The sequence below is a fragment of the Macrosteles quadrilineatus genome, unplaced genomic scaffold (genome assembly GCF_028750875.1).
Source record: "Macrosteles quadrilineatus isolate MER2022 unplaced genomic scaffold, UCM_ALF_1.0 Scaffold_1__1_contigs__length_201487025, whole genome shotgun sequence".
NCBI lineage: Eukaryota > Metazoa > Arthropoda > Insecta > Hemiptera > Cicadellidae > Macrosteles > Macrosteles quadrilineatus.
Window position 1 is genome coordinate 104,462,860 of NW_026542594.1, and position 27,344 is coordinate 104,490,203.

At 34.5% G+C, this 27,344-nt stretch overlaps 1 protein-coding gene across 4 annotated transcripts in view; it reads right to left on the bottom strand.

Annotated features, from left to right (window-relative positions):
* Positions 1 to 27,344, bottom strand: part of LOC129003444 (multiple inositol polyphosphate phosphatase 1) — a 74,341-nt gene that overhangs the window by 12,563 nt on the left and 34,434 nt on the right. For 3 of the 4 annotated variants that reach the window (XM_054431940.1, XM_054431836.1, XM_054431770.1), the window contains 3 exons: positions 24,674 to 24,799; positions 15,910 to 16,060; positions 2,239 to 2,339 (listed from right to left, as the gene is read on the bottom strand). In XM_054431940.1, coding sequence (XP_054287915.1) covers positions 2,239 to 2,339; positions 15,910 to 16,060; positions 24,674 to 24,799 — 378 coding nt within the window. The remainder of the gene's footprint in view (positions 1 to 2,238; positions 2,340 to 15,909; positions 16,061 to 24,673; positions 24,800 to 27,344) is intronic. The other variant, XM_054431889.1, reaches the window with a different exon arrangement.

Genomic DNA, 27,344 nt, shown 5'->3' on the forward strand with positions numbered 1-27,344 from the left:
GTAGCAGCAAACCTAGGTACTCGACCTATAATGTTATTTAAATATATTTAATTGAAAATCAATTCAGACAAATGGAAATTCGCTTAGTTGTCAGGTTTGCTGCGACGGGGGTATTTTTAAATTTAAAATAATTTTGTTTAGAACAAGCTACTAAATAGATATTGCTATAGCTAATGTAAATTTATGATCTATATGCAAAACTCAATAACAAAATTTATAGCACGTGACTGGTACTTTTTTACAAATTTATGAGGAAATATTCAATTATTTTTTCATAAAACCTATTTTTCCATAAAGTTACTACTTATGCATTGCTATCACATATATTCTTGATCTACACATAAAACTATACAAGAAAAACGTTGATAGCACATGCCGCCACCTTGACTGGTACCTTCTTACAAATATATTATGAGACAAAACTCAATTTTTGAGATAAAATTCAATTTTGTTTTATAAAAACCTAGGTACTTTTTTACATAAAGCTACTACTTATGCATTGCTATCACATATATTCTTGATCTACACATAAAACTATACAAGAAAAACATAGTCTGCATTTGCCCCCCCCCCAGGTGGTACCAAAATATTAGTTGGCTCATGGACTATAATGTATATGGTATGCATAACTACCTCTAACATAAGGGGTTTTGATTTTTTCATACATCTACTAACATAATAAACGGCATCAGCAAACTGGCACATAACCTTCTACCACAAGCTTAATAACAACCCTTATGGATAAGCAGTGTGAGTAACTATCATATTCGAGGTGTATACTATTTTTTTTAAGTGAAATCCCAGGTTTTTCCTGGTTTTTCAAAGTTTTTCCAGGTTCCTGTGTGAATGTTTTTCGCATGAACATTTTATTAATTCCTGCGCGAATGTTTGCTTTCGCATAAAATACAAACAATTCAAGGGCTACAGCTTAAGTTTTTTCTCACATCACATTTGTATATTTGTAATTGTTCCAAAGTTCCTGGTTTTTTCAGGTTTTCCCGGTTGGTATACACCCTGCATATTTTGGGTATTTACTCAGGGGAGGTATAGAAGAGGCTACGATGACAGCTGTGGGCTTCTTATTAGCTGAGGGAACGCCATTACCGTAACAAAACGGACAATAGCCATCGGCCTCGGTGGTCTAATGGTTACCGTGCTGGGCTGATATACTGTAGGTCCCGGGTTCGAATCCCGCTGGTAGCATTAACTTTTTGTCCAAGATGTTTTTATTATCAGCAAGTTTGGTTGGTTTGGTTCGGTTATTACAGTTTAATTTTATTATTAAGTCATTATAAAATTTTAATTGAGCAATTTCTAGTTTTATTTAATAAACAGAATTATTTTTCCGATTACTAAACTTTTGTTATATTATTTCTTTATCAGCAAGTTTGGTTAGTTCGGTTAGGTTATGATAGTTTAATTTTATAATTAAAAAATAATAAAATTGAATTTGAGGCATTTATAATTTTATTTTATGAACAGAACTATTTTTGCGATTAGTAAACCTTCATTGCCAAAGTGCTCTCTACTACAGCGCTGTTCACGGAGGAATTTAGAACTAAATGCCTCATTCGTACCTCCCCTAAGTCAGACCCCATATTTTGCACGTAAAATCATAAGAATTGCAATAACTTTGTAACTGTGATTTGTTAAGCATTGGGGGTTGGGTACTATTTTGTTTAGAATCAAATGGACCATAATATACTAATTTTTTATCAAAATAGTTCGAGTCTTTTATAAGAAAATTATATTTTTTTGTTGTTTTATGGGAAAACCCACACTAAAAATCAAACTTTCAGACAAAATAAGTATAAAAAAAAAAAACGCCTGGAGACAACATGGTTAGACCCTCATACCAAATATCATAAAGATTTGTCCACAGGTGTAGCCTGTAGTTTATCTGTATAGGCTTACATCCACACACAAACGCACGCACACTAAACTGATATAATAGGATTATAATAGGGATTAGGATTTTTTTATTTTGATACATAATAAATTGCTACATTTATTATAGGTATTACCATAAAGTTAAATACTGTAATATCAAAGAAAATAATAACAAAGCTAATTTAATTAAATATGTTAAAACAAGCTGGCCCAGTTTAAAATCAGCAAATAACCATGGAGATGAGATTCTAGTTGTGTGTATCAATAGTCAAAGATAAAAGGCACACAAATAACTGGAATTCCTGCTTTAACAATTCATGGATTTAATACATTTTAGTAGATAATAACCTCAAAGTCATCCTTGGAGAGAAGTCCGCACCAAGGTGATGGGCTCTTTGGATGCCAAGCAGTTTCAAAACCGCACGTCTGGTAGATAAGTTTGGCATCATCTATTGGAAAGGCATAGTAATGTTAGGATAGTACATCAATTTAAACAGATACTGTAACATATTGATCGTCTTTTTTAGCGAATTTCCCATATAGGGAATAAGCTATTACTCATGGTAAGACCTGGACCCAGGACCAATTTATTTTTTCGTTTTGAGGTCCCTAGAGGCCAAAAACACCAACCGTTCAAATTTATATATATATATGTGTGTCTGTTAGCACGATAACTCGAGCAAAAATGATCCGATTTTGATTAAATATGGTACAAACGTGTAAACCAACATTTGTTCGAACGAGTTCGCGAACCAGCATGATCGGACTATGCGAACGGTGGTTTATGAGGCGTTTTACGTGGTAAAAATTGGTTTTTCCTATTTTTGATCCTAAAAACATAACATTTTGCAATTTCTTTCCAAACCATTTTGTAGAGCTAAAAAAAACCAAATAATTTAGTATACTGAAGGGTCGTTATGCGTCTAATAGTTACGGAAAAAATTACAAAAAATTGTAAATATAAAATCCCATGTATATTAAATACTACATACTTATGGAGAATAAGTAAACTGTTGTAGTTTGCTTGTTTATGAACATATTTTGATTACATTTGGAAAATGCATTTATTTCATACTTAACTATTAACATAAAAAAAAAACACAAAAAAACACATTTACCCTGTCTGTTGCAGCAAACCTAAGTACTTGTTAAACTAATGCTATTTAAATAGGGAATAAATGTGATATTTTTAAGGAGATATTAAAGTGTAAATCCAATCAGGCAAATGAAAATTTGCTTAGTCTGCAGATTTGCTGCGGCTGGGGTATTTAAAATTGACTATTGATTTATTATAATAATCTAAAGTATTAAAATGACTAAATAAACTAAATATTTGAACTAGAAGAATTCCCATATAGGGAATAAGCGAGAAGGTGCCATAGCACCGAATCCAATAGTGCCGAATAATGTTTTTAGTCCCAATTTGCCAAATATCATGTTCGATGTTATTGGATTTTAAATTCCAATAGCGCCGAAAGAGATGTTTGTGTAACAGAGCCGAAATATTTATTTTAAAATCCAACACCATGGAACGAACACTAAAAATGTGTCACAGTACCGAATTTAGAATCATTCCAATAGCTCCGAAATCAAAATAAATCCAACACTGCCGAAACCCAACGCTTTGTATTATCGGCTCTATTGGACGTTTGAAACTTTATTTTGGCGTTGTTGCACGATTTTGCAAACAAAATCCTTACCAGCCGAACAATAGAACCCCCATCAATCTTCTCCCACATCTCAATCCGACCGACTTTCGGTTGGCTGATCTGCACCCAATGAAGTTTCAAGAATGCATACGCGGCCATCGGTGCCACCTCCACCACCACCCAGTGGTAACGCCCAGTAGAATTGTCGTGATCACTGCTGCCCCTAGAGGAGTTCTCTGAAACGTATGATCTAGGCTATGCAACACTGTGTACTGCATTGCTTTCCTCTATTTCACTTCCCGTTGTCGTTGTGATAGGTGCTTTTGTTTTTTTAGTTTTTTTCTGAGAATTGGTTTGCAAGTTTTGTGCATGTAAAATGACTGATCCTACTATGGTTGAAGTCAATATTGAACAGTTTATTTACGAAATCAAATCTAGACCAAGTTTGTGGTATTGTTCATAGGAGGAATAAACTATGTGCATGCCATAAAAACTAGATCGAGAAGCCCAGCCATCTCTCACTCACTACAAATCAACGCGAGAGGTGTGGTTAATAGAAATTCCTAAGTTGTTAGCCCTCATACCCCAATCGATACCATGGCTGGCGCACAAACATTCTGCTCCGCCGTCGAATGCAGCGGCATTGCAACTGTCACTTCCTGTTAGGTGCTGTGGGTGGGGAACTATACTGTGGGCGGAGACTTTGGGCACTGACGCCATGTTGTTTTAATCACCCCTTCTTCAGGGCCGCCCCGAGGGCGGGGCGAGCGGCGGCGCCCCCTTTTGGAAGGTTAAAAATTTAACAACGTTACCGGTAAACCGCAAACAAATATTTTACGGGAAACTGGTAAACATGAATTGTAATCAATGACTATTCTTAAAAAAGGCAATCTATAGCTTTTGTTTTATTCATAAAATAAATACCGTTACTGTATTTAATATACAACTCATATTACTACTTTTACGTCTAGCATGTGACTTGTTGGCAATACTGCGAGTCCGAGACACACACACTGTGTATTCGCCCACACGCCTCACATCATTGAGATAAATATATAACTGGAGTCACTACTCTCTGCTTGAACATTAGAGATAAACGTGCCAATGTTTTTGCTTGTTTGTTTTCGGTGTTTCGTGTTGTTAGGTTGGCCGTGTGATCGGTTGGTTGGATGCTGTCAAATTCAATTCATTCTGACCTAACAACTAACCAGTAACCATGCTATTTTTGGGGTTATCCTTTATTTGATGGACTTCAACTTATTTAAGTTGTTGAACCTTAAAACCTGTGTATTCAAAGTTATTTTTTAACATTATTAATTGTTTTTGATACTAAATACTTGTTATTTTCCTCTTTTCAAGCTATGATTAATGGTGAAAATAGTCATGTTTCCTGGTTTGGAGATATTATTTGGTTTAGGCTTGGGTTTAGCCGGGTTTAGCCCATAGAGATGAATGGTGTAGCCTTATGGCATTTGATTGAAGAACTAATAAATAAATAATAATAGTAAACAAATAAATAAACTTATAATTGAATCATAATGTTGACATATTTTTGTTTACTAGGCCTATCAACAAAGTTATTATTTATTATAGCTCAGTGCCCCACATACACTAGCATGTTTCTAACCTCAAAGCTCAAACTCTTACGTCAACTCATAGTCGTTTAGTGTTGTCCGTTGTGAGTCGTAAATTTAATGTTTTTAGTAATTTAGTTCAGGACAGTTGTAACGTTTATAAAAAAAACTTGCAAAACATTCGATACCGATATATCGGACGTTGGGTCTATTGATGCAAACTCCCCAAATACCTTTTTTGGGGAGTGGGCAAAAATTTAAATCTCGCCCCAGGCGTCTATTACCCTCGGGGCGGCCCTGCCCTTCTTACTCCTCCTTTGAAAAGGGGGAGAATGTTCTATTGTTCGACACTAATGGACTGTTGCCGCATTCTTTCGGCTCTGAAACCCAAACATCTCTTTCGGTGCTGTTGGATTTTAAAACCCAACAACGCCAAACGTGATATTTGACACCAAAAACATGATTCAGCACCGTTGGATTCGGTGCTATTGCACCCGATTTTGAAAATAAATAACAATTCGGTACTATTGGAACCCATAGGCCTACACTTTTAAATCCACTAGTGCCGAATCATTTTTGATAGGGTCCAACAGTGCCGAAAGAAGTTTTAAATCGTCCAACAACATCGAACGAGTTCGGCACTATTGGACTTATTTGGCTTTTGGTACTATTGGATTCGGTACTAATGGACCACACCGGAATAAGCTATTACTGTAGGTCTCATGGTAAGACCTAGACCCGGGACCGATTAACTTTTTTGTTTTGAGGTCCTCAGAGGCCAAAAACATCCTCCTTTCAAATTCATATATACTAGTGTACATGTTGCTCGAATTCGAGCAATTGCAAAGTATTACAGGAGTTATTTCAAAACGAATAACAGTCATATTTACAATGAGTTTAAAAGAGTCAACTCAAAGATTACCGGTGTGTAACTCATGGAGATACTCACGATGTATGTAACAGTACCGTAGAATGGGGTGAATAGAAACACTTTTTGACTTTTAAGCTTCTGTAAAAACGATATTTTTAATTTTTGAATTTTCAACACTAGCTCTTATTTCCGGTCTTGGACTCCTCTACTCAAACCAGTTATCAATTTTTTTTTCTTTTTAATCATTAAGCAGAAAAAAAATAAAATATGGCTGTTTCTATTCACCCCGCACTTTGGGGTGAATAGAAACACTGTGTTAAATTGATGATTGTTGCTTTTCCCCACTTACCAGGGGCAATAGAAACATGAAATTTATGCTGGTTAGCTTACGTTGTTGTAAATAAAAATATTTAAAGTTAATTAACACATTTATTTATAAGTACGAAGTATAAAAACATCGTTTTCATAAACCCTTATCCAAACAAATCGGAGAACATAAATGACAATGGGTGAAATCCGATTACAAAATCTTACATAGAAACCAATAAATGATGAGTAAAATCAGACAAATCTTCCTCAAAATACAACACTCCCTTAAATTTTCAAGTTGTACACGGCTTGGGAGTTGGAAGCCGACGTACTACGTCATCGACTTTGAAGAGTCTTAATCTGTCTCTCAGAACTTGTTGGTTTGCGCAATTTTCTTGATGAATCTTCCTATTTATCCTTCCTCGTCAAATTCAATAACTTTTGCAACATGATAGCTAGCAAGTTTTGTTTTTCCCCATTACTTTGACAATTACATGATCATGAAGGGACAACTTTGAAGACTCACTGATGTCTTGAGCTAGGTATGCTGGTTCTTCTTTATCAAATTGTTCGTCTTTGTCACTTTCTTCCAGTGAGAAGTGTGTGTGGAATCATCTTCATCTCTGGTATTTTTTTTCTTTTTTTGGGGGTTTTCAGGTCAACCTTTATTTGCACCACTGGTTCCAAAAAAAGTGTTTCTATTCACCCTGGTTTTGCAAAATCATGACATAACCTAAATTAAAAATAAAATAAAAAAATATAGTTTATTCTAAGGCTAATCTATTAACACACTTGGTTTTAAGATACCTAAGACAATATAAAAAATGGTTATTAACATAAATACATGTAATAGGTTCATACTTAGAGAGAAAGTTTTGAAAAGAATATTTTTCGCCAAAATTTTCAAATGATGTTTCGCATCATCCAACATCCGAAACAGTGATACCAATATGCTGAAATAATTTTTTCCAGGTAGATAGGATATGGTTATAATGGGAGAAAATAATTCCCTTATATAAAGTCAATGTATAACAAAGTTATAAAAATGTGAATCATTCATTGAAGTTTTGTTTCTATTCACCCTGTTGTTTCTATTCACCCCATTCTACGGTAATCAACATTTCCTGTAAATATTTTATCATATTTCATAACCTGGTATTGCTTTTTAATGTTTCCTACAAACATTTCCTGCCATATAAGGTTGTCCATGTTTATCTTCGTTATTGATAAACCTAAAGCATTCCGGCCGGTTTTCTCCTTCTCAAAATGCCTCGCTGTACAGGCAACACAGGTCATTGATAGAGGGCCAATTGAGAACGAAAAGTCGTTTTGGGATAGGCCTAAAGTTAGGGCGCATTTTTAACCTAATAGTTGAGATTGTCCAGGGTCCCCAACAACCCTGGCTGAATGCTGAAGGCTGACTGTGATGAGTTAAGTCTATTACGCGCCACTTTTCCGTAGCTGCAGTTGTTATCACGATTACGCCTTCTGTCTATGTTTCGTTTTCGATGCGTCAGAGGCATTTAAAAGAAAAAACAACAAATAAAAAAATTATAGCTACACAAAACAACGATAAATGCACAAATTTAAGTTACAATCATGCTAACACGATCCGTCATAGCGACACAAAACAACGATAAATACACAAATTTAAGATACAACCATACTAACACGATCCGTCTTGGGGGTTATGTTTACACAAACTCGAATAGTAAATAAATGTACTCAATGCGTTTCATTGAAAGGAAAAATAAATAACAGCAATTAAATTATACAGCTGATCAAAATGTAAACAATTATGTTCTTCATAAGAATAACATGGAAACTTTCAAAGCCACTGGGGCAGAGCCCAAGGGACTTTGTCAGAGATGAAAGGCCAGTTTGCAAATCTACGCGACACGCTCTTTCCAATGAGACGTCAATGAATAAAATCGGTTAAGAATTGGCGGAGGAGTTCCACCGACAAAGTTTCATGTAGCGTATTAATTATATAGATATCTATTCTACTAGTGGCTTGTAGGGGCAATAGCCCCTATTATTCTAGTTAGTATTTTGTACAAATTATTAGTCTCATGGGTTACCCTCTACCTTGAATTATTGTTTAACATTTTTATTTGTTATAATAGTTAGTCATTACATAGCTGCATAAAGTATATGTCTGCTCTGTTTAAAATAAAAATTCCAAAGGACTGTTCATGCAGTGTGTTTATAATATAAACTTTCTAATCATAATACAACTAAGGAACATGTTAAATAGTAATTTTCATGACTATTAATTAAATCTATATAAATTTCTTTGAATATATACAAATTCACTTCGAAAAAACACATAGAGGTAATGTCATCCTCCAAATTGTAAAATGCAAAATCACCCGGCTTAAAGTAACATAAAGTTGACCACTGGGTAAAAACTGTTTTTTTTTCAAATAATTGCCAACTTTTGTGAAGGTTTGGCCTTGCGCTTTATTTATAGTAACAGCGATTTTTCAAGAGAAAATTTAATTTCGGATTGGTTGATACGGTATTAATTTTATTTTTGGCATGAAAAATATGCTCCCTCTTTGCCTAGCCTACTCCAGTAATTCCTTCTAACTTTACACTATTTTTGGACATGCTAACCTAACCTAACACAACCAAGCGTACTCCATTAACTAATCCAGACCCTTAAAATTGGGAAAAAGTATATTTAAGCTTTATAATAGTATACACAGTTAAAAAACAATAACAATCAAATCAAAACAAATACATACTAATTTGACAGTTACAATCAGGTGATCTTTTGTTTGCAATCCGAGTGACGTCAGAATATGACGGGAATAGCACACCTATGTTTTTTCCTTCCACCATGCACAGTACGGTACATATTACAAATTACCATATGCTTTAAATAAAGTTAAACCATATGTTTTAAAGTAAACAAAGCAGACATGACTTAGATTCCCGTGCTATTTAAATGTGAATTAATTTATTCTGTAATAACCTTTTGGTGCATAATTAAGAAAAATGAATAGTTTTCCCTCAAAATTCACGTCAAGACCTTTAAAATAAGACCCCTCCCATCCTTCTACGGCCATCCAGTCACTCACAATTTCTTTACAAAATGTGACTTACGGAATTATATATATAGATTCAAAATTCAAATATATTCAAATATATTTATTTGTGATAATACAACATCTTGGCCTCGCCAAGTTTACAAAACTTGTCGGCGAGGTCCAATTGATTCACAAAAATTAACAAAAAAATTTACATTTTTTTTTCTTTTTAACAAAAATTAATATTTCTAGCACTACTAATTCCATGGCGGTTTGTGGCAGGCACCTATCGATGTAAGGCAGCAGAAACGTAAAATTCTGATATATCTGACTTATAATCAATGCTTTATTCCGTTGTCTTTGTTCTCCTGGTTCATATATATATAATTATTATATATTACCATATATTATAATTATAGATATAATTAATTATATATAATTCAATTTTAAAAATCTTTCTACAACTAAATCTAGAGTTATACTGGACCGATTTTATTAATTAATGGGTCTTTGGAAAGCTCAATTCAAGTAGATTTGCAAATAATTATGAAAGTTTGTTTTGTCATGATTTATGGTGAAAAATATAAAAAAAAAAAACATTTTTTGTCACAAGAAATACATTGAAAACGGTGTTTTACACACTTTTTATTTGTGTGCAACTTTTGGCTGCCTTTTTTTAGTATTTCCAAGGACAAGAAGTGCATGGTATCAATTTGTAGGAAATTTTATTCTCTTTCAGAATATCACCTTCCACTTTGGTTGATTTCCTCACCATTTAGAAGTTGTTTTCAAGAAAGCCTCCGAAATTATAGCAAAGAGAAAATACTGAGTTAGAGATATTTTTGTTAAATTTTGTACAACTAAATCTAGACTTCTACTAGACCGATTTTGTTAATTAATGAGTCATTGGAAAGCCTAATTTATGTAGATTTGCAAATAATTATGAAAGTGTGATTTTGTTAAATATTTGTGGTAAGAAAGTAAAAATAAGAAAAATACATTAAAAGTTGCTTTTTCAAGTTTCTGTTTTCAAGTTTCTATTTGTAGCCAGCTTTTGTCTGCCTTAATTTAGTATTTTAAAGAAATGCATAGTAGTTATTTGTAATGAATTTTATTATGTTTTAAAATATCACATCCACTTTGGTCGATTTCCGCTCCATTTAAAAGTTGTTGGCAAATTAGCTAAGTGACCTCCAAATTTATAGTGGTGAGAAAATACTGAATTAGATATATTTTTGTTAAACTTTGTACAACTAAATCTAGACTTCTACCGGACCGATTTTGTTACTTAATGGGTCGTTGGAAAGCCATGTAGATTTGTAAATAATTATGAAAGTTTGTAATGAAACTTTCAGGCATTATTAAGCATTATTCAAGGATGGTTTGTGTGAATTTTGGTGCAGATCCGTCAAAAGGGCTCCAACCCAGAGGGTTTTAAGGGGTCCAATGTCAAGACTTTTGGAACTACAATGTTTACAAATAAATTGTTATTTAAAAGCAGATGTTTATTTTCACCAACTGTTTTGTGGGTTTGAATAATCAAAACATTCTGTATTAGTCATGATTTGAAATTGTGCCACACTGTTTCCACAGAACGCAGCACAGAAAACTATTTTACTTTTGGATAAGTCAAAATATATTAAACCCCAATCGCAGCACACCTGTGCACTCAACAACATTTAAATTCTTCACTATTAAATATGTAAACATAAAAAGTAAAAACCTTTGTCAAAGTATTATCTATATAAATAAAATTAGAGTTTTGTCTGTACATTGCTTAGAATCATGCAGTTTTTGGTTATTTTTACGTTTCATAGCCTATGAAAGCCGAAACGAGTCTTATCTCAATTTCTGTCTGTATGTCTGTTTGTCCATTCTGTGACTCCGTCTGTAACGCCAAAATGTCATTTTACACGGCCTACTCCTAGAAAACTAGATTACCGATCAAGGTTCTAATCATTTTTCTGTATTTACTGGATTAGTGAGAGTGTGTTTGGCTATAAAAACATGGCCTCGCTTCTTTGAAAACAAAATAACGAACCATCAAAAACCCAATTTCGTTCGTTTTTTGTCAAATTTTCTCCAAATGTTTACTATTTCATTTTATTAAATAACAATCAGCTGTTTGGATTAGTTCTCACTTCTAGCTGTCACTGATATGTTTCTATTAAAAGTTGTTTACAAATACCGCAACCATTTCCCATCAAGTTTTGTTAGCACATCCAAACCAAGTGAGATTAAAAACGATGTGCCTTACTTAACCGGTTTAATTAATCGCAAGTGCAACGATTGTTCTTGAGTTTTGATAACCGGGGAAAATGCCGTGAATCAGTGTTGTATTAGTGCTGGGAAACTTACCTACATTTTTTTAATCATCGTCACCAGGTTTTCACTGATTGACGGCGCTTCAATGACAGTTGTGTAAAGTGCAAAGTAAAAAATCACAAATGCAGGGGGTGATCGTGGATGTTGCTGAAATCTTGGAAGATCTATCTGATTTCGCTGTGATCGTAACAGAAGTTTAACTTACAGATGTAGCTAAACTCGCTTTTCCAATGTGTCACTTTTGGTTTCTACTTACATTTCGACAACGATATCAGTACTTTTCCTACCTAGGAAGTAAAACTAAAAACGTCCAAAACCCCAGATTTGTGCGATTTGTCACATTTCCTCCGAATGTTTGCTAGATATAATATGTACCGATTATCGTTTAGAGATTACATAATCTTTTAAATAAGAAACCTTTTTTTGTATAAAGGTGGTTTCTTCAAACTGTCATTAATATGTTAACATTAAAAGTTGCTTACAAATAATGCTATTAATGGGAAATAACTTTGATTTTCGAAAACTTAAAAAGATAATTAAAACCAAGGGAGGTTAATAACTTCAATACTGCACCACATTAAGTGACAGTTTTTTGAGCAAACAATAGTAAGTTTTTAAAGCTTTACGTTGTTAACGTTACATGTTACATGTTTTGTGGCCTGTGTATTTATTTATTTATATATTTGCCAACGGATTAACACCTGCGGTTTGATTAGAAGGACAGTTTGAATTGGTCGTAAGTACTATAGTTATTTTCTTAAATGTAAACGTTGGTTTTTGGTACTGCTACTTTTCCCTAGAACCGGTGGTAGCAGTAAGAATCATTTTTACGTACAAACACATCACTATTTACAACTAGCCTATAGTTATCGTTAGTGCTGTGCCTTATTTCTTATTAAATTTAATTGATGTCTTACTGTATAATTTTTGCGTATTCTGTCTGGACTCCAAAATGTTAGTTTATGCTATGAAAATGATAAAACATTATTGAAAGATTTTTTTAGCAAACCATCATGAATTTTTAAAGCTTGGCGTTGTTAACGTATAAATGTTTTGTGGACTGTGTATTTATTTTCTTATTTATATATTTGCCAACCGATTTACACCAATTTTTCAGTTTGATTAGGCATAAAAAAGATAATCATAAAATTTGATGACACTATAAAAACTTTCAAATAATTGTTTTGTTTGTAATGTTAAAGCGTATGAAATCTCCTAATTCAATTCTGTATTTGTGTGTGTATGCTGTCTGTTGGTAACGCATTAATGTCCTTATTTCTCAGTGTTTCGTGGAAAAGACAAGATGTTTTAAGCATTAACATTAAGCACCTTTGTTAATGAAAATTTCAACCCGAATAATGTGTGCAGTAGTGAGGTTGAGGTAGTATTTTAACTACTTTTAACCAGTGTGAAACGTAACTTTCAATTACAGGCCTACCTTAGTTCTATGCCTCATAGATCTATAAAGCAATTCCTTTTATCATTAGATATAAAATATGGACTAACACGATCGGGTGACATATAATTGTGAAACATTCGTTTTGGCTTTGACACTGTCAGATATTGTATTTGCGAAGGTTTATATGTATTCCTATACGGTACAGTAATAGTTTTGCCAGCATATCAGGAAATATTCATATGCAAACCAACTCCTGTTCTGAATATAAGAAGGTTTCAACTTACTACAAGATTCCCGTACTTAGAACGTGCAAACAGCTAGTAAACAATAAAAGGGATGGCAATGTCTTAATAGTTTTATCTTTTGTTCTATACCCACACAATCTAACATACATTTTTAAGTGAATAATAATCGTGCGTGCTATCTCACGTATTCAAATATCTCAGGTATATTTTAAAGAAGGAACTCCAATAACACTAATGCGAAACATAAATCCACCCAAGCTGTGCAACGGAACCAGACTGAAGATTTAAAATACCCCCGCCGCAGCAAACCTGCAGACTAAGCGAATTTCCATTTGACTGATTGAATTTACACTGAAATGTCTACTTAAAAATATAACATTTATTCCCTATTTAAATAGAATTAGTTTAACAAGTACTTAGGTTTGCTGCATCAGGGAGGGTAAAACTGTTCTTTTTTTGTAAAATGTTAATAGTTAGTAAGAAATAAAAATATTTTCCAAATTTGATCAAAATATGTTCATAAACAAGCAAACTACAACAGTTTACTTATTCTCCATAAGAATAACATTGGAATTTTAAATTTACAATTTTTTGGAATTTTCTCCGTAACCATTAGGCGCATAATAACTCTTCAATATACTAAATTATTTGTTTTTTTAAGCTCTACAAAATGGTTTGGAAAGAAATTGCTAAATTTTATGTTTTTTGGGTAAAAAATGGGAAAACCCTATTTTTACCCCATAAAACCCCCCGTAAACCCCCGTTCCCATGGTCCGATCATGCTGGATCGCGAACTCGTTCGAATAAACGTAGGTTTACACGTTTGTACCAAATTTCATCAAAATCGGATCATTTTTACTCGAGTTATCGTGCTAACGGACATATATATATATATATATGAATTTGAACGTATGGTGTTTTTGGCCTCTAGGTACCTCAAAACGAAAAAAAAAATCGGTCCCGCGTCCAGGTCTTACCATGAGTACTACGGTAATAGCTTATTCCCTATATGGGAAATTCGCTAAAATGACACAAAACTTGATGGAAGCAACAATCATCAGTGGTAAGTTTAAAGGGAAATAGTCTTAATACCAAGAATACCGATGATTTCCTCCGAATTACCCTTTGAACTCAAACGACTACAATTTCCTTTGCATCCTGCTTTCTCAATCACCATTATAAGGCACAAGGGCAATCCCTGACTATTGCAGCCGGTTAAAATTTAGAAAATGCATGCTTTTCACACGGATGTGCTGTATGTTGCGTGCTCAAGTGGGGTTAGGTACCTACGCCTAAAAACCTATATATTTATACCCTAATGAAAAACCAAAAAACATTGTTTATCCACTGGTAATTAAGTAAAATAAATATTCTAATTTTTTTGGTAGGCCTATACATTTTTATTATTTATCGTAAAGAACAAATTACCATCCTTATATATAATACGTGAAGGCGATTTCTACGAAACACTACTCCTCCTTTAATAATAGACGGATTTTTACAAACGATGTGTTAAGATTAAGTGTTTTTTGTGTAGACCAATTCCTGTAATAAAAGTGCTCGGGCTTTGCCCCACAGGCCATCAAAATCCCAATGTGTTTTTTTTTTAAGAAAATATTTTGTTTAATTAAACAGACGAATAGTTTGTATTAATTACAGCTGTTCGTAGTAAACACACATGACACACAAGAACATTAGTTTTTAGAGTGAGTTCATTTTCAGTTTCGATAACTTGAGTGGAGTGAGCGTTCGTTTCCAGAGTGAGTTTGTTTCCAGTTTCGATAACTGGAGTGGAGTTAATAATTACATTATCTTTGAGTTGACTCTTTATTTGAGCAACACGTGCACTAGTTTAAAATAATAGTTGTTAGTGCAGCAATGCGCGCCGGGTAACTGCTAAGTACCTTCTATATTTTGCTCATTATTCATCCAATTGATAAAGGATGTATAGTTCTGTAAAACTGTTTTGTATAGTTGTGTAAAACTGTTCTGTCTCTAACAATAATTTTTACCAAAAATTATGTAATATAGCTGTTTACATGTTTTTGAATAAAACATACAATTTGACTAGTCAGGAATAAGACTTACAATTTTGAAGAAATATTTTAGTGAAAATCCATCTAGGCAATTGGAAATTCACTTTATCTGTGGGTTTGTTGCGGCGGAGGTATTTTCAGTTAGGCTCTTAATACTATTTCAGGAGTGATCAGTTCTCTGTACAATACCAGATTTAGGATACTAGCGGCTCTAGGCCCAATCAACCAAAGCGGCCAACCCCTCAGGTGCAACTTCCCCATGAACATCTCCTGCGATATGGACATCATCATAATCAACTGCAAGCGTGTCAAATTATTGATTTTTAAATTTCGATTGCCACTATAAGGACACAACGACTCTAGTGCTTGTAGGTTAGATTCAATGTACTACTTGAGGGCCCGTGGGCTAGCAGTACGACTAACTCGTGGCAAAATGCAGTGACGAGCTACACACGCAAGTCCATCGTCAATGGGTAAATAGATAAATAGAGATAAATAGAGGTAAATAGATAGTCAATAGGTTGGTTGTGAGAGAGTCTATTGTGAGAATGCCACAAAATGGAAAATTATACAAACCAAACTTAAACCTATTAGTCATTCCAATCCTCTGGGAGATGTTTTCCAACATCCTTGTTACAATGGGTTTGGTTTTGAATTTTTCCAACTCCTTGAGTGCTTCTGGGTTCTTATCAACCTCCACTTGCCATTTGTCACACAGCTTGTAGAACTGCAAATAGATTCAAAGTTAACAGCAAATAAATGTTATATTTTCATGTACATTTGGCATATTTCCATCCTTAGTTTTGAACTAGTTTTGATTTATTTTATAACTATTTGAGAAGTATAAACAGAAGAGACATTTCTAGAGGACATAAAAAATGCTTGTCTGTAAATTAAGATCTCCTTTGAGCTCCCGTCACAGCCAAGTGAGCTGGTTTAAAACTGACACTAACAGCAAGTCCCTTAATTAATCCTAAACTATTCCAGCTGGTTCCAACCCATATGGGGAGTTTAGTCCCATCATACTATTTGAAAACATTGTGAAAGAAACAACGCTCTTGCCAAGTATATATCACGTACTGTGTTAAGATTCTGTGGTCTCAGGCATCAACCGCTATTGAAGTCACCACCAGTAGACGGATGTGATTGGATAAAGTATTTGGACGTAGAAAATGTGTGAAGAGGTAAAGGATGTTTGGAGGTAGTCTTACACTTCTGCACCATTTTTTCATGGTGTCAGCCAACTGCTATTGTTCATCAGTCTCGTTTGAAACAGTGACCAAAGTTAGGGGAATTTTGCCTTCAAATCACGATGTAATTGAACAAGAGAGATTGTCAAACTAATAGGGTATGTACCTTTGAGACTTATAGACTACGGTATTTTTTTTTTTTTAAGAAAAGAGGTTGGGGGCCTCTTTTAACCTTGCATTTGCCCATCCACATAGACTAACTGCCCGTGCGTGGAACGTATCCAGCAAAGCAAGGAGTGAGCCGGTACAGTACAAAGGTGAACTGTACTGATTAAATGTTTTCGGCAGTGACCAGGATCCGAACCCACGACATCACTCACTGCCTTGGGCCCGAAGTCCGTGACGCTACCAACTGAGCTACTGACTCACAAGGTTTAGTCCTGGAAGTCTGAAACACGCCAATCAGACCAAGAAATCTTCCTCAAATTTATCACTGTCTCAATGGAAACTGACGATCACTCGCTCCCAGCCTCGTTGAGCAATTATGTACGGCCTTCTGAGAGCTCCTTAAGCCACTGATGCACATTTTCTACGTATAAACACTTTTCTGCAAAAACGTGTCAACAACTGGCAACAGTTATGAACAGGGATTGATCCTCTTCATACAGACACATAATCACAGAACGTAATTCATGCTTGGTGGAATTGTAAATTTTCTTTTTTTGTGTTTTTAGACACTATGACTAGACTAATCATTCCATATGTATTAGTGGAAAGTGGCTAGAATTGTAGTAGATAAAGTCAGCAACATGACATTGGGCTCAGATTTTGCCTAGCTTACTTGGCTAAGACAGCATCTTTATGGATACTTTAATCTACAGACAACTCTGGAAGCAAGGCCGCACAAGATATACAGGCCTTGCTGCTACTTGTGTGACGTCACAACTGTAGGCCGCTACACACACAGGCGCTTATACGTTCCCACCATGATTTGAACAATTAAATGAAGTCGTAATGTTATGACATTTTGTTGTAATGTTCTATTTTAGTGTAGTGTAGTGATTAACTACTTTTTTATTAGTTTAAAATTGTTTGTGCATCGTTAGACATTTACCAGTTAGGCTACTATTTCTTTCATGCAGACGTTTTTATATAATTGTTTTAATTATTGGATATGTCCTACTATTTATTAAACTGCTATCATATGGTTGAATATAAAAAATGAGGAATTAAAAATACTGATTTCAGATCCGTTATTTCTTCATTTTACTATAATGATTTCATAAACTATTACAACATGTAAATAAGAATTTTTTAAACAATAGCTTGAGATCACAAGAAAGACACACCTCAGGATTTGTGCAGACGAGAACATGGTACATTACTGACATGAGTACCTTTCTTAGACTTTTACATCTTAAGAAGGCATTTTCACATCTTTCACCAATCACTTCGCCAATCCAACTTCGCCTCTTAAATAAAGACATTTTTCATTTCATTACAATACCTTCAAACTAATCAATGTATTTATAATACGTTTAGAGGAGTATTGCAAATTTTAACTATCTATCACGGTAAAATAATAAGAAAGTGACTGTGAGTTGAGGAGTATTTGCTTATCACCTAACACAAATTTTTAGATTTACAACAGTTGTATTAAACTTTTTTTAATAACTTATGGCAAATTGCCCTTCTATGTAAGTAATTCTGAAAACATCATTGTCGTAAATATCAACACTGTCCAACTCATGAGAAATTTCTTAAAATTCAGAAACATCCGACACAAGGTTCATTTTCCCCTTCTGGTCCCTCAGTTTCTTCATCATTAAAATCTCTTATCTCTACCTCCCGATTATTAACAGAATACACCTTAATAATAATAATAGGGTTTTAAGCTTCTTCTCTGACTCGACAACTTGTGCAACAGATATATTATAACTAGCACAACTCATCTGATAATATTGTCCAAACCTTGCCTTTAAAAATCATCTGTCAGTCAGCTGCCTTCTTCTTCTTTTTATTTGTTTACATTTTGCGACCAACAATTTGGTTGCCTACTCTAAGACAGAGAGAACGACTTTTACTATTAGCTCTTTCGTTCATGGAGTAAACAGTTCGGCGTCTATGAATATATATCATTATAATTTCACAGCTTTTAGAATAAGAAATTGAACTTTACAATATTAGTCGGCAGTAGTTATACCGCTTATGTTCAGTATTAAAATTCACCTTTACATTTAAAATATATATGTATATATTTAGAACTAAGCAGCTTTTTACATTATTCAATTTAATGTTGGCATTGAATATTAAATAGTCAAAGATGTTAGTCTATTTTTATACTAAAATGCTATGCAAAGGGGAGGAAACAGGTCCACGACGTAGGTAGTGGTAAAGGAAGTGGAAAGGTGAGCAGTGGGGAGTGTGGAAACCCTTTGGGACAGTTAAATTAATGTATCTGTAATACTTAAATGCTATGGGAAGAGAGGGAAACAGGTCTATGATGTAGGAAGTAGTGAAGGAAGTAGTCAAGGCGAGCGATCCGTATTGTGGGAAGCCTTTGTGGCAGTTATATTAATGTATCTGCAATTCTAAAATAGTATGGGAGGGGAGGGAAACAGGTCCACGGTGAAGGAAGTAGTGAAGGCGAGCAGTCCGGAGTGTGGAAAGCCTTTGTGACAGTTAGAATAATGTATCTGCAATTCTAAAAATGCTATGGGAAGGGAGAGAAACAGGTCCACGACGAAGGAAGTGATAAAGGAAGTTGTCAAGGCGAGGGGTCTGGAGTATGGGAATCCTTTGTGACAGTTAGAATAATGTATCTGCAATTCTAAAAATGCTATGGAAAGGAAGGGAAACGGGTCCACGACGTAGGAAGTGGTGAAGGAAGTAGTTGAGGCGAGCAATCCGGAGTGTGGGAACCCTTTGTGAGAGTTAGATTCATCTATTTGCAATACTAAATTGCTATGGGAAGGGAAGGAAACAGGTCCACGACGTAGGAAGTGGTGAAGGAAGTAGTCAAGGCGAGCAGTCCGGAGTATGGGAACCCTTTGTGACAGTTAGATTAATGTATCTGCAATAATAAAATGCTATGAGTAGGGAGGTAAACAGGTCCACAACATAGGAAGTGTTGAAGGAAGTAGTCGAGGCGAGCAGTCCGGAGTGTGGGAACCCTTTGTTACACTTAGATTAATGTAACTGCAATTCTAAAATGCTATGGGAAGGGAGGGAAACAGGTCCACGACGTAGGAAATGATAAAGGAAGTAGTCAAGGCGTGGGGTCCGGAGTATAGGAATCCTTTTGACAGTTAGAATAATGTATATGCAATTCTAAAAATGCTATGGAAAGGGAGGGAAACAGGTCCACGACGTAAGAAGTGGTGAAGGAAGTAGTGAAGTCCTGCAGTCCGGAGTGTGGGAACCCTTTGTGTAATGCATCTGCAATACTAAAAGGCTATGGGAAGGGAGGAAAACAGGTCCACGTCGTAGGAAGTGGGGAAGGAAGAGGTAAAGGCGAGAAGTTCTGAGTGTGGGAACAGTTTGTGGCAGTTAGATTAATGTACATGCAATACTAATATGCTGAGGGAAGGGAGAGAAACAAGTCCTCGACGTAGGTAGTGGCGATGGAAGTGGTAAAGGTAAGCAGTGCGGAGTGTGGGAACCGTTTATGGCATTTAGATTCATTAGTTAGATAAACATATATTGGATTTTTAATAATTTTTTAGGTGATATAATAGCGCTATCGTTAGTATGTGTTATACAGGGTATCTTCCTAAAGATCTTGAATCTTGAAAGATCTTGAATCTATATAAAGTCCCGCACGGACTTAATATTTTCTAAACGACAACATATAAATCAATAAGATTTGGTACATCAACACCACACCTAAAAATCTACTTTTTCAAGGAACTATGAATTTTCTGTCATATCAGGTTGCAAGGAGTCGGAAGAAAATCTTAAATGGAAGCATAGGTCAGTATGCACATCAAATGAAAGGTCTTTTTTAGTGGAATACAATGCCGCAAATCACACTTCAAAAGGTTGATCCTGCGCAAAATGGCAGCTGTTCAAAGATTTCTTGAATCTGCCATTTTGAATCTTTGAACGACTGCCATTTTTTACTCAGGCGTTCTTTTGAGCTTGAATTTACGGCATTGTAATCTACTAATGAAGACCTTTAATTTGATGTGCATATCGACCTATGCTTACGTTAACAATTTTCTTCTGTTTCCTAGGGCTGTGCCCCCTGAGGAGTAAGCGTATAATAGCAATGCAAATTAAATGAATCTTTGAACAACTGTCATTCTTGGCTCGGTTGTCCGTTTGAGTTCAAATTTGCGGCATTATATTCTGCTAGTAAAGACCTTTAAACTGATGTGCATATTGACCTATGCTCCTATTTAAGATTTCCTTCTGACTCCTTGCGGGAAAAATTCATAGTTCCTTGAAAAAGTAGATTTTTAGGTGTGGTGTTGATGTACCAAATCTTATTGATTTATCTGTTGTCGTTTAGAAAATATTAAGCCCGTGCGGGACTTTATATACACCCTGTATATCATCATTATAAGCTATACGATATTTTTAAGAAGACTCCTTTACACCGTGCTGTGGCAATTAGGTTAAATTAGATTAGTTCAGTTTTGCTTAGTTTTGTTTATGATAGGCCTCATAACAAATAAGGAGATTGGCTTTAATTAATCAAAAAACGTTCTGTACAGGAATGATGGATTTACCTCCTATCGACTGTTGGAAATCCATTACGTATATTACCAATGACTTTAGAAAACACGGTTAATTAATGGACGAGAAGTTAGGATTGTTGTTGACTGAGATTTGGTTGATTTGCCCATACAGATAACATTGTCTTCACCAGTGACACCAGTAAGTAGGCTAGGTGCGGGTGGACTCTTCCATTATTGCGCTCACGTTCACTCATCCCGTTACGCGCAGAATAAGCGTACTACTAGTACTAAAAGCTCTATAATCTACTTTAGTCAACAATTCTAATACTTGTAAAGTAAGTTTGTGTAGCTGTTCACCTATTAAATCTTTGCAAAAAAATAAACCTACCACTTCTTATTGTTCGATATGTACAATGATATCATAAACGTTTCAATGGTTGTGAACGATTTTGTTAATATACCGCGCTATGCCTACCGACCACGCCGTGTAGCGGGGAAGCAACCGCCTTCAGTTGTGATGTAGTGCCTGAAGTGGTGGGGGAGCAGCACGGCCTATATATATCTAGTGCGGCCTTGCTTGTAACTATAACCAACAGCAATAATTTCCTGTTTGTAATTTCCATTCTCAGCAATATGGCATTCAATAGCTTATTCCCAGAAAAAAATTAAGTGTCATACTAGCAGCAAAACCTGGCAGTGCCCGGGTCAAAATAAAATTCACAATAATCGTGATAAAAATTGTTTTTGAATTGAGTAATACAACATCTTGAACTTAACTAAATCATACTATCGATATCTCAAATGAAAGCCTTGATTTCTAAGTAATGTTTCCAGATTGCAGAATTTTTTATTGTTGTTGCGTGTATTGAATCATTACTAGTTTAATTACTTTCTATGTGGAAATTATTAAAATGCTGTGATAGAGTTAAATGTTGAAATTTTTTATAGGCTATAGATATTTTTACCCTCTTGTTGAGGTGAGGATAATTTTTTTTTAGATTCACTGACCATAATCTCTGATGAACTAACTTACTTAACATAACCTTTGTTGAGCTACATTGAAATCATGGTTCAAACCTAAAGTCTGTCCGTTGGCACCAAGAAAAGGGGGGGAAATACATTTTTGTAGGTTAAGGTTATTCGTTATCACTGTATGTTCATCTTCATTCTTCATTAGGAAAATGAGTGTTTTGTTTTAACATTGTTGAACGTGAGGGTTACTAACTTTTTATTAAGTTTGAAACTGTTTTTATTAACAATGTCTTTCAAAGTGTGGCTGCATTTTAAAAAATATGGAAATTATATCTCCATTTATAATTTGTTAAACCGTTAAATCGTAGCATGTATATTTTTTTCAATACCAAATGCAAAATCTCAGTTATTAGAATAAAATTAGAGTTAAAAATAGTTATAAAAAATTTAGTTTTTAAAATGGTGATTTGGGAAAGTCAGAGTATTTGATGCTATTCAATTAGGCTAACTTAATTCTTTGGTATTTCACTCATTAGGATTTGTTTTATTTTTTACTTATTAGGAATCGATGGAATCGGGAATCGATTTGCGAGAATCGGTATCGGAATCGGAAAAAGTGGAATCAACCCATCCCTACTCGAAATATACATCAGATAGTGAATGCTGATGCATGATGGCAAATCTGTAGGTGCATACCATTAATTTATGACCAAAACTATGGAAATTCCATAGAATTTCCATGGAAATTTCAAAGGTAAGGTAAAAGAGCCAAACTGACTCAGAAAAGAAAAACCAATATTCTTTAATATATAGATAGTAGTTTTAGATCATACCTTACACTTTCATTCAATATCCTCCACTAGAGGGGAAGTTAGAAAAAGGGAGTTTAGAAATGTCTAAGATGGCTGTGTAAGTGAGAACAACAGCTGTTTGGAATCAATGCTTTCAGAATGAATCAGACTAAATCTCAAATTATGAACTTGATAATGGTTAACCCAACGTTTATAGTCTGATATTATAAACTGTGCGGCATAGGGTGTATTAATTGTTTGGATAACTGAAATATAAATGAACATAAACAGCAACATCTTATATGTTAAAAAACATTGGTTTTTCTTTTCCAAGTTTGTTTGGCTCTTCTACCTGACCAATTTTCATGATTGAGGTCTCAAATTGAAGGTCTGCACGCACAGATTTGCCATCAAGCATCGGCATAAATGTATCTATAATCCCACTCGACATATATGTAAACGAAATTTGCTCTCCATGTATTTCTTATGGGAGTTAAATTTGGTTTCTCTTTGCCGAGTTCGCTTGGCTCTTCTACCCGACCGATTTTCATGATTGAGGTCTCAAATTGAAAGTATGCACGCACAGATTTGCCATCAAGTATCGGCATATATTTATCTATTATACCACTCTGCCCTATACGTAAACAAAATTTGCTCCCCATGTATTTCATATGGGAAGTTAATTTTAGTTTTTATTTTCCGAGTTTGTTTGGCTCCTCTACCCGACCTATTTTCATGATTGAGGTCTCAAATTGAAGGTATGCACGCACAGATATGCCATCAAGCATCGGCATTTAATTATCTATAGTCTCACTCGGTTTATACATAAACGAAATTTGCTCTCCATGTATTTCTTATGGGAGTTAAATTTGGTTTCTCTTTGCCGAGTTCGTTTAGCTCTTCTACCCGACCGATTTTCATGATTGAGGTCTCAAATTGAAAGTATGCACGCACAGATTTGCCATCAAGTATCGGCATATATTTATCTATTATTCCACTCGGCCCTATACGTAAACGAAATTTGCTCCCCATGTATTTCATATGGGAAGGTAATTTTAGTTTTTATTTTCCGAGTTTGTTTGGCTCCTCTACCCAACCGATTTTCATGATTGAGGTCTCAAATTGAAGTAATGCACGCAAAGATGTCACATCAAGCATCGGCATATACTTACCTACTGTATTACTCGACTAAAAACATAATTTGTATAATTTTTGAATTCTTACATCAATTTAAGATGTATTTCACCAGTTATAATTATATAATCCTATATATTTTGGTCTAAGAACTTTCAGTGAAATATCGGCTTTTATTTAAGCGATTAAGATACTGACTCAATCAAAAATCATAAATTTGATTATTTCTCGGATATTATATTTATTTTAACGCTGCAGAGCAGCATGGGCCCTCTAGTTTTATTGAATTAGACAATGAGCCCTCTTAATTAAAGTTAGCCCTCTTTAGGGATCTGTGCTATGTTACTATGACAGGCCAGTCTATTTACTATATCTACAGGCAAAGGTACTTATTAAGAACACTAATTTATGTAATGTTGCATGATTTATGGCTGATCACGGTATGTTCAATGATAAGTTTATCAATAAGTACTTAAGTTGCTTTTAGTAAAATATTAACTTAGCTTAGCTGTACTGTTTAGGTTCTATGTAGATAAGAAATTGGAGATTGTATAACAGATTAAACACATACCCTCAATATTGGATCTTTGGCAAGTGCCTCTGGATACCAAACATATGCCTTCTGCTTTCGACCAAACAATCCGACTGTAAAGGATCGAGCACTTTCTCTGGCTCGTTGGGTTGCTGTGTGCCTGAACTGAAAACAAATAACGTTTGGGCCAATTAATAATTTTGTAAGTTAATTATTTGAATGGATTGAAATGCAAAGACATTTAATTTTGATGGATATGACTTTTGTTAGTGAATTACTTCTACATATTTATCTATGTGTGTGTTTGTGTGTGGGTGTAGAATGAATCACCCAATATTTTTTTTAATGGACAATGCAACAATACCCACTTCATACTCTTAAAACTTAAGGAAGCACCTTTGGCCAATTTATTTTAATTTGTCATTAAATTATTATTTTTTGGTCGGAAAGATCCTTCTATCAGATTACGTCTTGGAATGAGCTGATTCTGCTTCATCAAAAACACACTCTGCATTACTATGAATATAAACAATTGATACTTTTGACTTTGAACTTGACACCAATTCCAGAATATTTTTCATTACATTAAAATTTTGGCAGTGTTAACATTATTAATCTTCCACAATTGTGGAAAAAGTGTGTTTATCTACAACTCTAGTACTACATGTAATATAATATCCAAAAAGTCACAAAATGAGATCCCTAGAATGTCATTCCTAGAGCTGGAATGACTGATTTATGTTGAAATCCCCCCACCGCAGCAAACCTGCAGACTAAGCGAATTTCCATTTGCCTAATTGGATTTACACTAAAATGTCTCCTTAAAAATACATTTATTCCCTATTTAAATAGCATTTAGTTTAACGAGTACCTACTCTAGGTTTGCTGCAACAGGGAGGGTAAAATAGTTTTTTTTTTGTAAAATGTTAATAGTTTAGTATGAAATACATGCATTTTCCAAATGTGGTCAAAATATGCTCATAAACAAGCAAACAACAACAGTTTACTTATTCTCCATAAGAATAACATGGAAATTAAAATTTTTTTGGAATTTTCTCCGTAGCCATTAGGTGCATAATAACGCTGCAATATCTATATATATAATTCTGTAAGACCAAATTTTTACCAGAAAATTGTGGATGTCTGGTAAGTCGCAGAAAAGTGGGAGGGGTCTTAAATTAAAGGTCTTGACCCCAGGGACTCGGGAAAAATAGCAGAATTACCATAAAGTTACAAGAAAACGAGATATAACGTAAAATATCCACCATAAGAAATGCATGGAGACTGAAAAACGTCTGCATTCTATCAGCTGTTACTTATTTATTTGCAATGTTTACATTTATTCCAAAAGTCAATGTTGGTAAATAATGTTTCAAAATGAATTGTGTTTAATTTTTTTGTTTTCCGTTTTTATAATGAGTGAAGTAACTAGACAGGGTAGGGGAAGACCTACAAGAAGTGGAAGAGTGTCCAGGAATTCAACAGACTTAAGAAATGCAAAAGAGAACCTCATGTAGGGCCTAACTGTGAAAGAAATCCAGAAGCTGTTTTACAACCTGTCTTTAGAAGAACGCTGGAAAATGAGTTGAGTGTTGTTTCTCACAATCTAGGTCCTCTTAAAGCACTTGCATGCATTGTGGCGCATTTCACTTCGCAGAGGAGGCCACAAATGGACATTTCAACGCATGTTGCCACAATGGACATGCCACAACTACAAGTAAATTTAAACTAGAAAATATGTGCAATGTTTGGCTGTATGATTTCAGCTCTGATTCGTCGTTCTCCGGGCTCAGGCCAAACCGTGTGCACGTTTCCATTTTGTTAATATGTTGTGTTATTGATTTAATCATTATTTTACAATTGTATTTCATTGACACATCAGAAGCAACTAATACACGACTCCAACGGAAGGAAAACCAAGATATAAAACAAGAAACACGGTTAATTTTAAGTAACATAAAATTGATAATTTTAAAAACATATTTTGAATATTTGTCTTTTTATATACGGTTTTTTTATTGTAGTCTAAATTAGGGGCTATGGCCCCTACAGGCCACTAGTACTATATTATTTGTTTTTTTAAGCTCTACTAAATGGTTTGGAAAGAAATTTGCTAAATTTTATGTTTTTAGGGTCAAAAATGAGAAAAACCAATTTTTACCCCATAAAGCCCCCCATAGACCCCCGTTCCCATAGTCCGATCATGCTGGTTCGCAAACTCGTTTGAATAAATGTAGGTTTATACCAAATTTCATCAAAATCAGATCATTTTTGCTCGAGTTATCGTGCTAATGGACATATATATATATATGAATTTGAACGGTTGGTGTTTTTGGCCTCGAGGGACTTCAAAACAAAAAAGCAAATCGGTCCTGGGTCCAGGTCTTACCATGAGTACTACGGTAATAGCTTATTCCCTATATGGGAAATTTGCTAAAAATTATAAATATTCTAAATGTTGGGAATTATTTTGTAGAAAAATAAATTTTAGTTAGCTTACCTAAGAAAATGTTGAGTCTAACACAAATGAAATATCAAAAGAATAAAGAAAAACTGATACTTTGTCCTAATTGAAGAGAAGTAGGTTGAAGTTAATTGATTTAATCTACTCTCTGAAGAAGTCCTAAATAAACGGTATCAGCAATCTGATACATACTTTCTCCCACTTGTCAACAGCCTTTATCATGGTTAAGCGATAAGAGTAATCATA